This window comes from Leptinotarsa decemlineata, unplaced genomic scaffold, assembly GCF_025532065.1.
Source record: "Leptinotarsa decemlineata unplaced genomic scaffold, Ldec_3_MD MMD2_tig00004433_RagTag_RagTag, whole genome shotgun sequence".
Lineage (NCBI taxonomy): Eukaryota > Metazoa > Arthropoda > Insecta > Coleoptera > Chrysomelidae > Leptinotarsa > Leptinotarsa decemlineata.
In genome coordinates this window covers 764,521-781,112 of record NW_027412608.1, presented here as the reverse complement: position 1 = coordinate 781,112, position 16,592 = coordinate 764,521, and the positions used below count along the sequence as shown (strand labels likewise).

Genomic DNA, 16,592 nt, shown 5'->3' with positions numbered 1-16,592 from the left:
CAATTTAAATACTGTGATGCACTATATATTTTCATGGCATATTTGTGTGTTCCTCTATTTGAATTGAATTTTCCCCCTAACAATTCATCTTTTATTAACTTTTGTTGGGAGGGTCCCCAGAAATAGCTCAAAAATTTATTTGAAAATTCATCAAAATTGGTCAATTCTTTCTCTTTATTTGTGAACCACATTAATGCTTCTTCCTGCAATTGACTTCTAATAACTTCTTTCACTTCTTGAAATGACAAATTTTCATATTTACTTTTTATGAATTCTATGAAAGGTACTGGATGTTGTCTTTTAATGTTTCCATTAAATATTAATTTATTTTCATTACCTATAGCTATAATTGGTCTTATTGATTCTTCTCTATTACTTAGGTTTCTCCCCGTTTGTTTTATTTTATTGTTAATATCAATTACTTTATCATTTATATTATTTCCATGTTCTTTAAACTTTTCTCTAGTTAATTTATTTTCCCTATCTATTTTTTTATTTAAGTTTTCATTCTCTCCTCTCCTTGTATTTACTTCTTGTACCAATCCTTCTTCTACAATCGTTATTCTTCCATGTACCTGGTCGATCTGTTCTTCGTTTATATTCTGCTAACTCTTGTTTCAAATTATTATGGTTTATTTTAATTTCTGTTTCTAACTTCTTTACATTATTTGTTTGTTCATCAATTTTTCCAAATAACTTCTTCATCTCTTCATTCCTTTTTCGTTCCAGTCTTTCCATATCTTCTTGTCTTACTCTTTCCAATCTTTCCATATCTTCTTTCCTGGTTTCTGTTTCTTCTCTTCTCATTCTTTCCAATTTTTCCATATCCTCATTTCGTTGTTTTTCTTGAATTTTCATTTCTTCTTTCCTCATTCGTTCCAGTCTTTCGAACAATCCATTCATGTCCATCGGTGTTTGTCTTACTGGTTCTTCCATGATGGTATCTCCTATTTCCTGCTGTACCTCTTCCACATTTTTCTCAGTAGTCTGTTCTGGCTATTGGCTCTTCTTTGTTCTTCTTGTTTCCATTTTTCAGTAAGTTTATTTAAATTTTATGTTATTTATATATATATATATATATATATATATATATATATATATATATATATATATATATATATATATATATATATATATTTTTTTATTTTAACTTAGTGATTGAGCTGTTCAATTTAGCTGTTTAATCAAGCTCCGCGTTGGGCGACAATTTATTATATGATGATGAAGATGTTGATGTATAAAGATAAATGATTTTTAATTGATTTGAGTTTTGTAAAACATAAATTTTTTTATTTTATTATTATTGTTATTAATTTTTATGAAAATTTTAATCGGCTACACTCTTACGTTGAGTTTAAATCCTATACCTCAGTGTATAGAGATTTTTCTCAACCTTTCAGGTGGATTCAGGCAAAAACACAACAATTACTTACCAAACTTTGATTTTTCTAGTAGATTTCACCTGTGGAAAAATTTTGAAAAAGACACAATTGTTGTCAGGAAATAAAGAACAGGTTTTAATTGTAAAAGTAAAAATATAGTTGATTCAGAAATATATAAAAGAGAAAATTCCTTAATTCTACGAAAGTCCTAAATCTACACCGAACAACGAACTATTCAATATAGAAACACCGAACAAATGTGGTAATTGTCAGTTTATGAATTGCAGGTCACTGTAATTCGGCAGAGTCCAATTTCTGGATTTGATTTCAAGTACTTGTTATTTTCTTATTCAGTTCGTAGGTCTTTTCATTAATATATGCATATATTGTTTATAAATGGTTTAAGTAAATTTTGTGAAAGTATAAATTATCTTACAGTTGCAGTTGGTTATTTGTTCATTTTTTCATAAGCTATTGATGAATTTCGCTAAATTTTGGGAATTATTATATTCCCACATAATTGCTTACTTCTATTTCACTGAATTCTAGTTTGTAATTGAAGAAATGCTTTAGACATGCAAATTAAATGATTGGAAAGAGAAAATAACTTTTTAAAAAGAATTTATTTTACAAACTAGAGACGACTGTCTCTTACGAGAGCTACAAACAGAATGATTATTAATATAATGTTAACTGGATGCTAACTGCATGTCGAGATAAGGGATTCCTGGAATATCTCTTACTCAGCTGAATCTCCGTGTGAATGGCCGTGTCGTGGGAACTATGACCACGTAACTCCTCCCTCCTTAGGCCGAAAAAATAATGGAATTATTTTGGCGGCTTGGAACCATATCTTCGTCATTGGTATTTTCTTCTTTTTGGGGTGTTTTGAAGCAACAACATCCCAGTATACGGGTTTTAATCCAATTTTTCTTAAAAGCTGCCAATATCAGGACAATTATTGTGATAGTAACTCCTGCAAAAATGCCAAAAATGGTAGTGTTATTTTCGGAGTTGTTAAATTTGTGGATTGGTTTCAATCGGTCCACTATATTGTTGATTTCGTAGAGTTCTTCAAAATTGATTCTCGAGAAATTTTGTGTTTCATATATTGTTGATTTCTCGATATTTTTCATTTCAATTTTAGGTAAGATCAGTGGCTTGCCTGTTCCTATTTTCACGTTGTTGGTGAAAATCTTGTTTCTCACTTCAATTTGGCAATTTTTCGGGATCTTGACTAGGGTGGGCGCTTTTATTTCCAAATATTGATCGGTTTTACACTTGGAAAATATTCTTTCGCTCTGTATCGGAATTACCAGGATTTCTTCTTGAGTGATTTGTTCGATAATCGACTCTGCCACATTGATTGGAAGAGGCTGACAATTATCGGCGACTTTGCCTTCGATCAGGTGGGATGTGCATTGGTCTTCGGAAAAGTAATCTTCTGGACAATAATACGTTTTCTCTAATACTGGGCATGGACTGTCTTCGAACTGGATATTGTGGTTTGCTCGTGCCAAATATGGGTATTTTGGGATAAAAATACTGTGATTTTGGATGATAGGATAAAGGTGGAAAAATGTAAGAACTTCGTTTCCGACAATAGGAACGTGTATTGCGAAAATTATTCTGTCATTCGAAAAAGTTACTTGTGCACCGAAAAATTGATAATATGTCAACATACTTTCAAATTTCGGGATTTTTGAATCAGAGTAGATGTTGCTTAAATAATTTATTATTTCTTTCAGTTCAGAACTAGGTATTATTGAATTGTGTAAGGTATTTAACTTTGCAAATGTGATAGCATCTTCTAGATTATCGATAAAAGTAATCATATTTTGGCAGTCAAGGGTTATTTGTGAAACAATTCCTTGAAAACTAATGTAATTCGTCAGGTCGCCAATGGTTTTTTGAACTGCAACTTGAAATGTTTTTAGACTGTTTTCTAATTTTTCTTGATTTGAATTCAAAATTTGGATAGTTTTATTATAGTGATTGATTAATTTTTTGGACAGAGAGATTTGCATGTTTACCTCATTAATCATATTTTCTTGGTTACGTTCTAATATAGCGATACTTTCGTCGTATCGTTTACCATCATCAGCATCAAGAGTACCGAATAACCAATTTTCGATTTTTCCAATAACATTTATCATACCTCTTTTAATACGGATATGGGGTTGGAGGTTTTCTAATTTCTTTTTTGTCATTTCAATAAGATACTCGGTTCTGACTAGCAGGCTGTATGCTAATCCATGATAGGAAATTGGGTTATTAATTGTTCCCTTATCAAAATTATTTTTGATTATTTGGAAGTAGTCGTCTAGTTTGTTTAATTGTTTTATAATAGAGCTAAGTTCTATGTAATATAAAAATGTATGTTTGCTGTATATAATTCTTGCATTTCCCAGCTGTATGGGAAGGATGGGGTTGGTTATAGGGGTTATTTGAATATCGTCACTTTGGACTCGGAGCACGTGAAGTAAAAGGTATAGCGTTATCAACACGTGTATCTTCATGTTCTTTTACTCCCTGTAACAAAAGTTTTTTTGAAATTTTTGGTTTTCTGGCTATTGTTTTGTGGTAGGTGCCTTTATTTGTTTTGAGTTTTATATCGGTCTCTTCAATAATTTCAGTTTTCTTAAATTTCGGTCGATCTTTATTTCGCGCCTTTGTTCTAATATACGCAACTTGTTGATTTGCAAACTCTGGGGGTTCATTTCGTTGGGTATTTCTGTTTTCAATGACTTTTTCTTTAGTAATTTGGTTGGAATTTTGAATAGATTGATACAGTTTTTTGACATTTTCTTTGTGTTTTTGAACGTAATCGGAAACAATTATACGATCATTTAAATCAAATGGGTCTGTGTTATTAATATGACCTTTAATTACTTCGAAAGGTGTAAATTTGGTAACACTATGTATTGAATTATTATAGCCAAAGACAGCTCTTTTCATCAGCTGTTCAGCTGTGAACGATTTTCCTTCTTCCTTTAGGCATCGAAAATGTTCAATCAGTGTTGAATGAAATCTTTCAACTGGTGAATTGAGTAGATTTTCGACTACTAAAACTCCGGTTAAGGATTTTAATGGATATGCCTGACCGTATCGTGAAAATGTGTCGATAATTGTTGAAAAAGTTTCGTTTGAAATTTTGAATGTATCTATGTGAACATGCTCAAAAGGCTTAGAAGTTGTAGGTGTTAGGTTGAATTTAATTACAGGAGGATTCCGATCGTATTTGTTTTTCTGACATGTTTCGCAATTATCAATATAATTTTGTATGTCTTCTGCCATTTTTGGCCAATAAAATCGTGAACTGAGGGATGTCCTCATTTCATTTATACCTCTATGGCATGTTTTCTTAATGTGATAGCATTTAAGTTTCTCTTTCTGTTCTTTCGATGTTTCTACATCCTCTAAGAATGTTGGACAATGAACAATTTTGAATGAAGAATTCTTGAGTAAATTTTGGATTGTTGTATTGAACATTTGTGAAACTGTTGGGTTTTTAAAATGGAAGGCAAATGTTTGTTTGGGATCGATATATTCTTTAATAAGTTTAACAATATTCTCGCTCAGATTTTTAGAGGGTATGGTAATATAAGATCGCAAATTCTCGAATACCTTTTCTATTCTACATTTAAGTTTTTCTATGTCACCAATAGCTACAATTATTTGATTTTTATATGTATTAACTGGTCTTTCTGAAATGGGAATTTGAAAGACAGGGTCTTCGAGAGAAGTGTGAACGGTTTGTGAATCTGATGTTTTTTCGATTTCATTTGATTTTGGGGGAACAATTTGAATATCATAATATCATAATATGTTAATTTGTTTTTTCGGTTCTTGCGGTTCCAGGACTTCATTGAGAACGTCGTTGTCTAAGACTGGAATATTATCGTTATTCAAATAGATGTCGATAAGTTCGTTTATGTCTCCAGGATTATTTTGAACTGGAAGTGTTTCGATAGCATTGAAGTCATTTGTATGAGGATTTCTGGAAAGAGCATCCGCTGCTTGGTTGCATTTTCCTTTCTTATATTTTACAACATAGTCGAATTCCTCTAATTTCAAACGCCATCGCACAAGTCTTGAATTAGGTTCCTTTAGTGAGAAAAGCCACTGAAGGGGTTTGTGGTCTGAATAAATTGTAAACTTTCTGCCGAAAAGGTATGGTCTGAAATATTTGCAGCTCCATACAATCGAAAGAAGTTCTTTTTCGATAGTTGAGTAATTAATTTCAGGTGGGTCAAGTGTTCGAGAAGCGTAACAATTTTTTGAAGTTGTCAATATTTGCGGAATGAAAAGATCATTGAGTGTTCCCTCAAGGGTAAGAATTTCACCTTCAGGAACTGTGACAGGCAGATATTTAAGTACTCTTTCTTGTGGGTTGACAGAGAAAGAAAAACTCGTATCTGTAGACTGTCTGAACTTGAAAGGAATTTCAACATGATTTCCTATCAGTCTCTTATTCACAAGGTCTATATTCAGATGCATATTTATCAAGTCTGATAATCCTAAAACTCCGTCAAAGTAATCGTGGAAATCAAATAAAATAAAAGTAATTTCATAGTTTGTGTTGAACTCTGGAAAAGCAGGTATCGAGGCTTGGTACCTTACTTTCTGACTTCCTAAAGCCGTTTTGATAATAGTATTTGAATGATAAATTTTGTTTGGGAATAATTTTTCAATAATAGATGGTTTAATAATGGATCTTGAACTTCCAGTATCGATTAGTAGTTTAATAATTTTATTTTTGTGACTAACTTCGACATAAGGTAATGCATTGTTACAAAATGCATTGATTTCGGCTAAGTATGATTTTCGAATTGGGTTGTTAAATGAAAATTTCCAGTTTCATCACAATCTATGTCGCTTAAGTATTCATTCTGAAAATTTGGTTCGTTTTCTAAATAAACAGCATTTTCTGAAGAGTATGCTTCTTCACTAAGGTTGGGATTATCATAAAATTGTTGATCAGTGTCATTATATTGGGGAAATTCATCGTATTCGTTAGAAAATAATTCCTCAGATATAAAATTCGGTTTTTGACTTGCGGTAAACATTTTTTGAGGGTTTCGGTAATTATTAGGGTTCCTAAAAGTGCTTTTTTGTTGGGAAAAAGGTCTTTGAGACATTTTTGTTGGGTTTCTTGATGTAGTTGACATGGGTTCCGGTTTCGGTAATTGATTAGGTGGAATATTTTTTGGTTTGAAAACATTCTGAGGAGATCCGAAAACTTCTCGGTTTGTAGGGTATCTTTGCGGTGGTAATTGTCTAGGTTGGATATTAATTGGTTGGCTAGGCCAATTAGGTCTAGTTGAGAATTGTGGATTGAAAAAATGTTGTTCATTTTTTGAAAAATAATTTGGGTTAGAGAAATTTTCGTTTTGAAAATTTTGTCTTTGAGGTTGTATGAATCTAGGGCCATTTTGGTTGACGTTTGGCATGATGGATTGTCTGCCGAAAGTATTGAACTTTGGTTTATAATCGTTTAACGAACCATACATTTTTTCAAAATTTTCGAACTCGTTTACGTATGCCATGGCGTCTTCCAGTGAGGCTGGCTTTTTGAGATGCATATTATTTCTCAAAATACCAGGACAACCAGCAATGAAAGTACTGAGGGCAACTTTATCATAGTGAGTTGTTTGGTAAAGTTTTTCTTCTGGAGTTAAGTCTGGGTTGTTACTGACTCTTTGAACTACATTACTTTTGATTAATTGAATTCTACTACCAAAAGTCATTAGGTCTTCTCCTCTATGGGGTCGACTTCTAGTTAATTCTTGAACTAAACAGTCCAAATCTCTCCTATCCGAAAAACATTGTTTCAGAGCAGATTTTAAGGCGTCCCAAGTATTAAGTTCGGTTCTGTTACCAACCATATACTCGGCTTTACCTGTCAATTTTTCTTGAATACATTCAAGAACGTGTTCATTAAGTGAAGCATCATTAAACACATTGTACGCGTTAACTATAGCATCGCATCTACTGATAAATTTGTTCAATGTATTGCTATCACCATCAAAAGTTTTTAAATTGTTTATTCTAGATTTGAAAAGGTTCCAATTTATTTGAGTTGGTTGGGGCGGAACTGGTGGAACCATTGTAGGTTGAAAAGTATTATCAAAATTTTCAGTATTATTTGCTGAACTTTCTTGAAATGATAAACTATTCAATCGTGATAAAATATCTTCAATTTCACTCATAAATAAATAATTGTTTTTCTCAATAAATAGTTTCTTAAAATTACTCGTCTCGAATAGACAACAATTTGTTCGCAATGAACGATACTATATATCTTCGCCGAAGTCCTTATACAGAGGGTTCGTGAAGGCAAGAAGGAAATATTTGGCACTTACTTGTAAGTTCCAGTTCCTTCTCCGTTGATTCCTTGCAGCTTCCCTTGGGCTCTGTCGTCTCCTTGTCCGCTCGTTCTGGGTGGTCCTCGAAGGATTCTTGTTGAATTTGTGCTTAAGGGGTTGAAACTCCACGACGCAAAAAGTTCGTTTTCACGCTGCACAAATCCTACCGACTGCGCCAATTAAATGATTGGAACGAGAAAATAACTTTTTAAAAAGAATTTATTTTACAAACTAGAGACGACTGTCTCTTACGAGAGCTACAAACAGAATGATTATTAATATAATGTTAACTGGATGCTAACTGCATGTCGAGATAAGGGATTCCTGGAATATCTCTTACTCAGCTGAATCTCCATGTGAATGGCCGTGTCGTGGGAACTATGACCACGTAACTTGCAACAATTTCATTAAAAAATATAAGGACACGAGATAAGAATAATATTGTTGAGTAGATATGATATTTATATAACTGAAAGCAGTTTATTTCTTTCAAATACAAAATTTTAATCGTAATATTACAATTAGCGTCGATAATATTCATTATTATCATATCAAGAATAATAAAGCAGTCAATTTATTTTATCAATTTCGTCTTTTCCTTTGTTTTTTGGGGGGAAGAAGTTTCTGCAGTAAGTACTTGCAATATCTAGGTTTGGAAGTGAACGTGCTATTCTTTTTCCTTTGTTACTCGAGAGGTTTTCAATTTTTTGCTCTTCTTTTTCTTCTGCTTCATCTTCTTCTTGAGTCTGAATCTGCTCCGAAGATTCCGTTATTAATTTTTTGATGAGCTGACTTCTTTCTATTTTGTTGATCAGTGACCATGCCGCATTCGAAATCCTCATCTCCATCATCAGAGTCATTATTTTCATCTTCATCTTGATAACAAAATTGGTCTGAAGTTCAATATCCGAATTCGCATTATTTACTGAGCTGTGAGCCTGAAAATTTGTAAAAACCCGAGGAAATTTTTATAAACAAAAATTACTAAAAAATATATGCAATATGACATTTGAAAGATAATTTAATTATCTACAAAAATGATCTGGATGTTTATTGTCGTATCTCTAATAGTTTAAAAGTTATATAAGCATTAAAGTCAACAAATGGATCAGCTGGTGCAACTTTTGCAGCACGTGTATTTTCAAAATTGAATAAATGATGTTTATGAATTTGTTTATAACAAATTATGTGAATGAACAATGAAACTGTAATGGCATTTCTTTTTGTTATTTTGTAGAGAACTGTTAATTATGATTTTAGAAAAAAAATGTCCTAACTAATAATTTGAACAGTAGACAGAAAAAAAAGCGATTGAAAACAATGAATATTATTATTAAGGAATTTTTTTCAAATCATAATTGACAGTTTACTATAAAGTTGAATTTTTTTTTAATATTGAAATAGGCCATTTCTTTATAAAAGATTTATGAACAAATTATTTGTTTCAGTTTATAAATGTCTTTTATCGACATAAGAACGATTAAATAATGATAAATAAGGGAAAAAAATGTTCACAACATTATTGTGTTTTTGTTTACTTCAAAAAATTATTATAAATAAAGTATTGAAATTTTCAGAAGTTTAACCATGCAATCTTCTTTTGTATGTATCTAAGAAGGGCTCCACGAGGCGAAATAATTTCACGGTAATTATTTAAATATTTATTTTACTTTGAACGATAAAGGAAGTTATGAAAATTTTGTTAGTTAACAATTGTCTAAATTATTGAAAAATTTACTTTAATGAAAAATTCCAACAGGAATCAGATCTCTATGGTGTTTAGATTATATCATAAATTTTAAAAATTTTCCTATTTACTTTAAGTACCTAAATAAAAAGTATTTTCAAGTTACGTACTCGCTTAGAGGTCATGTGCGCAGCCTAAAAATGGCGCTCGGACAGCTATTTTCAGCGTTAAATTGAAATTATAAATAATGGAGATACTGTTCGGGAGTCAGAATTTTTATTCAGTAAATTTTCTCCTATTCAATGATCTCTTTTCCAAAATTCAAAAATATTTATAGTTTACGAACTATAAACAACAAAACCGAACACTGCTTTTTAGGGTCTTCAATTGTTTATAACTTTTAGAATGTTTTATGAACTAATTTTTTTTTTCACAATGATCTTGACAATACTCCGGATCGAATGAGCCTAACCACTTAATTTTACTAAAAGTATGTCCATTCAATACGAATCTAAACTTAAAGCCCAGACTAAATGATTGATTACAGTTGATACCAATGATTGTGAAATTAAAGAGACAACAAAATAGTCTTGTATTTGAATGTGAAATTACTGATTCAACTCATTCTATTCCATTTGTTGTTTTTGTTTTGGCATCAGTGACGTTCGAGAAAAAATATGAAGTCATAGGCAGATTCGAATTCAAAACCTGCTGGCACACTATTGCTGTGCCGCTTCACCACTTGTATTAGCTGTAATGTTTGATAATATTCAACATCAGTTGAGTATGTTGAATTTCTCACTTCAAAGAATGGTTGAGTTTTGAATAAGTGATCGAACGTATTTTTACTGGTTTAATCGCTTTTGATGAAGAGCTAAATGGAAAATTCAGCTCAATTAAAATCTCCTTCGACTTATATATTGATTTTTGAAAATGTTTAATTTCATCCACAAAACTGTTTCTCAATTAATAAAATAAGCGTTATGCCTCTGAAATTATAACAAAATTGTTGCTGTCGTTTTTATGTATTTGGCATTGACTACTATAAATAGTCATTAGCTTCTTCTGAGTAGGGCCTGTTACTAACTCTCTAAGCCACACCTGGGAGCATCATGGCTATTTGTAGTTTCGCCAGCCATGTTACATAGGAGAATCAATCCACCTTCAATTGGATACATAATAAATGGAGAGAGAATCAGAAAGCAATCATTCATTTAATAATTAATAACGAAGTTTGACTTCGTGATAATTAGCTATTGAAAGAATGGTTCGAATTCTCTGTCTATATACCGGGTACCAACGAAATCATATGTGGCCATTTCTATCGAATATAGCATGACGTCAAATACAGAAATATTGTCAAACTCGATGTAGGATTCTAACTTCGAAGTTTGCTTGGTTTTTGAATGAAAATTTAAAAATAGAAGTTTTTGATTCACCCACGTACTTTTTATCAATTTTGTTTAAACGCCATTGTTTATATCATTTATCTCGAAAATCTAAATAGAAATTAATATTTTTTGAACTTCGACTTCGAAGTGACTCTCTTATACTACAAAAAGGTGTCGCAGATAGTAATCTGTTTATTTTTCTTTGCCAGTGAAAAAGTGAAAGTGTCAAAGCTCTCATTATGGGATGATAACTTCATAAAAATTACACTTTTCATCGGTACAGATAAATGGACAGCACAGTATCATTTTTCGTAGTAAAAGAGGTAGACTTCGATGTCGAAGTTCAGAAAATACCACTTCCTATTTAGATTTTTGAGATCAATGAAGTGAAAATTGGCATATAACAAAAGTCCCTGAAGAGTTCGTTGATAAGTGAAAAATTTCAATTATTGACTTTTATTCAAAAACTGAGAAAATTTCGTCGTTAATTTCTCTTTATATCGGGTTGTTTGACGTCATAGTACCGCCATGTTCAAATAAAAATGGCCACATGTGTTATATCGTTGAAAAAAGAATTTTATTTCTGATCAAATGGTTGAAAAAATATACAGAGTCCTATTGGATTCTGCTAGCTACAGAGTAGTTTTCAACCATTTGTATTTTTTGCGACGGCGCGCGGCGATCTATTCATTAGCCTATTGAGAATACCTTCACGAAGTGAAAATAATTCTAGGGTTTAAGTTTGTTAATTAACAGGGTTTTTATGTTAACCTCCAGTTCATAAAAAATTATTAACTAACAAATGCATAATTGATGGAAAAATTGAGATACAATTTTTTTTATCGCAGATTATTGTTCATTGACGTATTTCAAAACTACATGAATTTTTTCATTCCTCAATTTCCATATTTAATATGTTAAAAAAAAAGGTTTGTTTCTGTGTCAGATTGATGCCCCGCGGGCGAAAGTCAGGCTACCCATTTTTGGCTCTAGTTTCAGGGCTCTGTAAAAATTATAAATAATAGAAGTTCTGTTCCGGGAGTCGAAACTTTTTTTTAGCATATTTGATGATCTTTTCAGTTTTTTTTTCAATTCGAAAATTTTGAGTACTATTCGAGATATTCAGAAAAAAACAAACCTCAATTTTATTCACCTAATTTGTTTATGACTTTCGTAATTTGTTTCAGTGCCTTTTCGAACTCATCCTTAAACTTTCTACGTGACTATATGAATATAATGACACCTTGATCGTAAATTTCGGAGACTATATAAAAATTTTAGAAGAAAATGGTACATGAACTAGACTATCTATCTCATTTCTGCCAAGTCCCTTGGTACTTTCATATTTTGGAATCCACAACCGGTCCAAAACCTCGTTATTATTTTTCACCAAGATTTATGTTTTTCTGTCCATCCTGAAAAATGTATTTGTGAAACTGAAATACTCAAAACATGAACAACATGTATTTTTTAGTTTATGTTGATTAAAACTACCTTAAGTTACGCAGTACTTTCCACGACGCAACAATGAAACTTTCATGAATCTTCGCTAATATACATTTATCTCTTATCCACCTTGCATCCATCTGTTTCACATGTGGAAAACTCGGCAACGTTTAATGGACCTCACTTTGCCTTTATGATGAATTAGTACGTGTATATATGTCCTCGCATTGTTAGGATCTTTGAAAAATATATACGGACCTCACTTCACTAGGAGAATAGTACAGTCCTCACTCTGTAGATGTATATTGATGAAAAATAAATAATTTTCTATTCAGATTTTTACGAGTATATTTTCCATTTTTCTATTGGAAAACAGAGGCCGCGGCTAGGCTGAAAGTTAGAACATTCCCAGTCAACTCCTTGGTTAGGACTGAACTGTGTCCTCGCTTTGATAGCTGGCGGTCTATATATATATATATATATATATATATATATATATATATATATATATATATATATATATCTTTGGGGTCATTTCCCCTTCCTCACAGAAGGGGCGTGACTATAATTTTGTTTTGATAGGAAACCTACAGATTGAGGTATATCAGTGTTGCCACGCCAATCAATGAACCCAATGTGTCAATATCCTATATTTTTTAATTTATATATATATATATATATATATATATATATATATTTGTTCATTGCATATTGGTGAGCCCGGTATATGAACGGGGCGTTGGTCCACCCAGCACTTCCCGAATATATTTAGGTATATACTTTTCGGAATACTCTTCAGTGGTATGATTTTATTAATAGGCCCATCAGAGGGGTAGATTTTTTCTGAAAATAAAAATTTTACATATCCTTTAAACCTTTGTCAGCCCCATGCTGTTGGTCAGCCCATAGTTATACAAATCGCTATATGAAGAGCATCTTGGTCAGCCCTACAATGCTGCCACATCGAAGGGCTGACCAGGAACGCGATCCATTTCAGTGTATCATTGGATTTCATCGTGAGGGTATCAAGTGTTTTTAAAATCCTGGCAAATCCAGTTTTTCAGAGGTAAACTATGTGTTAGTTTACCGGAAAAATATATTAGGAAAAGAAAAAGATGCCGTTACTATTGACTATTTATGTTTCATATAGTTTGTGTATTATGTATGATTGATTACTTGTTTATTTTGTGGTTATTCATGATCACTTTAATGAAATGAATAAAAACACTTTTGTCTAAGTACCACTAGTTGATTTTATGTATAAGACCAGTTTCGGGTTTGACCCCGCATTATTAAGTATTTTTTCAATACTTCAAATCAAATCAAAAATCTTTATTTCCGTAGACCTAGGGACGGCATGGAAAAAGTCACATAACTCAGAACAATTACAATGAGGTCACAATCATAAAACAACATAATTATATGATATATTACATAACATTCAGACCATAAAAGGGGTACAAAAATTAAAATTTAAAATTCCAAATCAGACTGAAAAAATTCATCAAGCAAATAAAATACCTTTTTTCACATAATACTTTCCGAACTTTTTGTTTAGAGAGCTTTACACTAGTTATTTTTTAATGGATATTGGGAGCTTGTTGTACAGTTTTTTTGACATGATATGAGGTCCATTAGTCACCTTGGCTAACTTATGACTAGGAATTAAAATGTTATAGTTTTTTCTCAGGATGAAGCCCGAAAGAAGACATGTATCATCTCTGTTCTAAAACTTGGAGCAATTTGATTTAACGTAGATTACGCAATTAAAAATATACATGCAAGTAACAGTTAATATATTCAACTTTGCAAATAGTGGTTTACAGGAATCGAGTTTTTTTTAAAACAAATTGTTCTAATATTTTTTTTCTGGAAAATTAATAAGACACTGATTCTATTGCAGTTGCCAAAACAAATAATACAGTAATTGAGGGCAGAGTAAATATATGCATAATAGTAACTTTTAAGAATTTCAATAGACACAAAATTACGCAGATTCCATATAACGAAACAATGTGTCGCTAATTTCTTCAGTATGAAATCAACATGATGATTCCAATTGAGTTGGGAATCAATAAAAACTCCTAAACATTTTTTATATTTTACCTGTTCAATATTTTTAATCTCAGACCTAACCAATACACTACAATCAGTTTCCTGAATTGTAAAGAGAATGGTGTTGGTTTTAAGATTATTTAGAATCAAGCCATTCTTAGAACAATAATTTTGCATGTTGAATACAGCATCATTTGCTCTTACTGACAATGTTTCACATTCCGAACCACTGACAGTAAAAGATGTGTCATCAGCAAATTGTACAGAGCACTGTGGATTAATTTTTGAAAGATCATTAACAAATAAAATAAATAGTGTAGGCCCAAAAACACTACCTTGGGGCACACCTGTAACAACGTTTCGAAATTCAGAGAAAAATGACCCAGTCTGAAGCCTAACTTTAACAACCTGTGTACGACCAGTTGAATAGGTTTCAATCCATTTCAGACTTGGACCACGAACGCCCATGCCAAACAGTTCATCAAGAAGAAGACCATGATGACTGATATCAAACGCTCGTGTCAAGTCGAAAAGAACACTAATTGATTTTTCATCGTTGTCGAAGTTTGATAATACATGATTATCTAGAGAAAGGATGGCATCCTGGGTTGACAAGCCCACTTGAAACCCATATTGGTTGTCAGATACGATATTGTATTTATTTAAAAAGGACACAAGTTTTGATATGATTCTTCAAATATTTTCGAAAATGGAGATAGTAAAGCAATACCTCTGTAGTTCGACATTACATGCTTATCGCTTTTTTTATAGACTGGGACGACCATTGCTTGCTTGAGTCGGGAAGGAAAAATACCTTCAGAGAAAGATAAATTGATTAGATAAATCAGAGGTTCGAATATTTTCAAAGCAGCCTTCATTAAAACATTGCCTGGCAATTCATCAACCCCACTGGAATTTTTCGAACATGCGAATTTAATTATTTCCACGAGTTCAGTTTCATCTATTGGATAGAGGAAAAGACTCTCAGTTTTCACACAACGATTTTCAATGCCACCAGGTGCAGTATTTTTTACTAATGACTCCACTGAATCGACAAAATAACTACTAAATGCTTGAGATATACCGGGACCATCGTCAACAAGTACACCATCGCCAATGTCTTAGATGAATCGTTTATAATAGTATTTTTCCTGATGATAGACCAGGCAGCTTCAGATTATGTTGAGCCTTGAGGAATTGATTATTAAAGTATTGACTTTTTGAGAGCACAATTTTTTGTCTATGATTTTTTAAGAGTTGCTTATATTGACCCAATAAATGTACATTGGTTTGGCTCTTGTTCAAATTATAAATATCTCTGAGTAATATACCTTCTTCAACGATATCTTTAGTAATCCATGGTTTGTGTCTACTTGAATTTTGATTTTGTTTAATTTTTTGAAACTGTTTAGGAAAGGATATATCAAAAGCTTGAAGAAAAACATCATGAAAATGGGAAAATTTAGTATCGAAGTCAAATTCAGTGAAGTATAGAAAATTGCACTTTTCATCCGATAATAAATTTATGAAATGGAGGATATTATGATCATTAAAATTTCTCTTCAAAAAATAATGGTATATATCAGCGGCGACGAAATTTATAGGTAAGGTAATACTTGGTAATGGGGTCAAACCCGAAAACGGTCATATAAATAAAATCAAATATAGGTAATTAGACAAAAGTGTTTTTATTCATTTCATTAAAGTTTCAGTATTCCTACGAAATCTGCAATTGTTTGACACGCGTTAACTATTTTGGCGCGAAACTCTTTGAGAACCGTTACGATCTTTGCAATGGTCCTAATGCTATTTTGTTAATTGGCTTGCCAATATTTTGGTATACTTAGAGAATAATTAGAGAATATATAGGTATATGACGATTTCACTGTTTTCCAATTCCTAACTCAAATGAAATATTATTTTCCTGTGTTTTCATTTTTAGTTCGAATGGATGTTCCAAATTTGGTATATCGATTTGATGTGAATGTGTGTAGAAAGTAGCAAGTATTAGAATAAATATGATACTTCACGGAAGCTCATCAATTTTTTTTTATCAAATAGACGTTACAGTTTGTTCAGGACTGTTGTATTAAATATTCATTATGCATGTATTTCTTCAAGCATTACGATATCCATTTATCACTAGTGAATAATGAAATCATTACAGAAAAGCAAGTAGGCAAGTTCGTTGAATATGTCAATTCCATCCACCCGTCAATAAAATTTACCACTGAGAGGAAGGTAAATAATTCAGTAAATTACC

At 31.9% G+C, this 16,592-nt stretch overlaps 1 protein-coding gene across 4 annotated transcripts in view; it reads right to left on the bottom strand.

Moving 5' to 3' along the window:
* Nucleotides 1-16,592, bottom strand: part of LOC111508414 (uncharacterized) — a 546,485-nt gene that overhangs the window by 30,315 nt on the left and 499,578 nt on the right. For 2 of the 4 annotated variants that reach the window (XM_074179170.1, XM_074179171.1), the window contains 2 exons: nt 7,748-8,688; nt 1,987-2,358 (listed from right to left, as the gene is read on the bottom strand). The exons of the other annotated variants lie outside the window; for them this stretch is intronic. In XM_074179170.1, coding sequence (XP_074035271.1) covers nt 8,320-8,688 — 369 coding nt within the window. In that variant the 3' untranslated portion in view covers nt 1,987-2,358; nt 7,748-8,319. Of the gene's footprint in view, nt 1-1,986; nt 2,359-7,747; nt 8,689-16,592 lie in introns of those variants that run through there. 4 annotated transcript variants of the gene reach the window in all.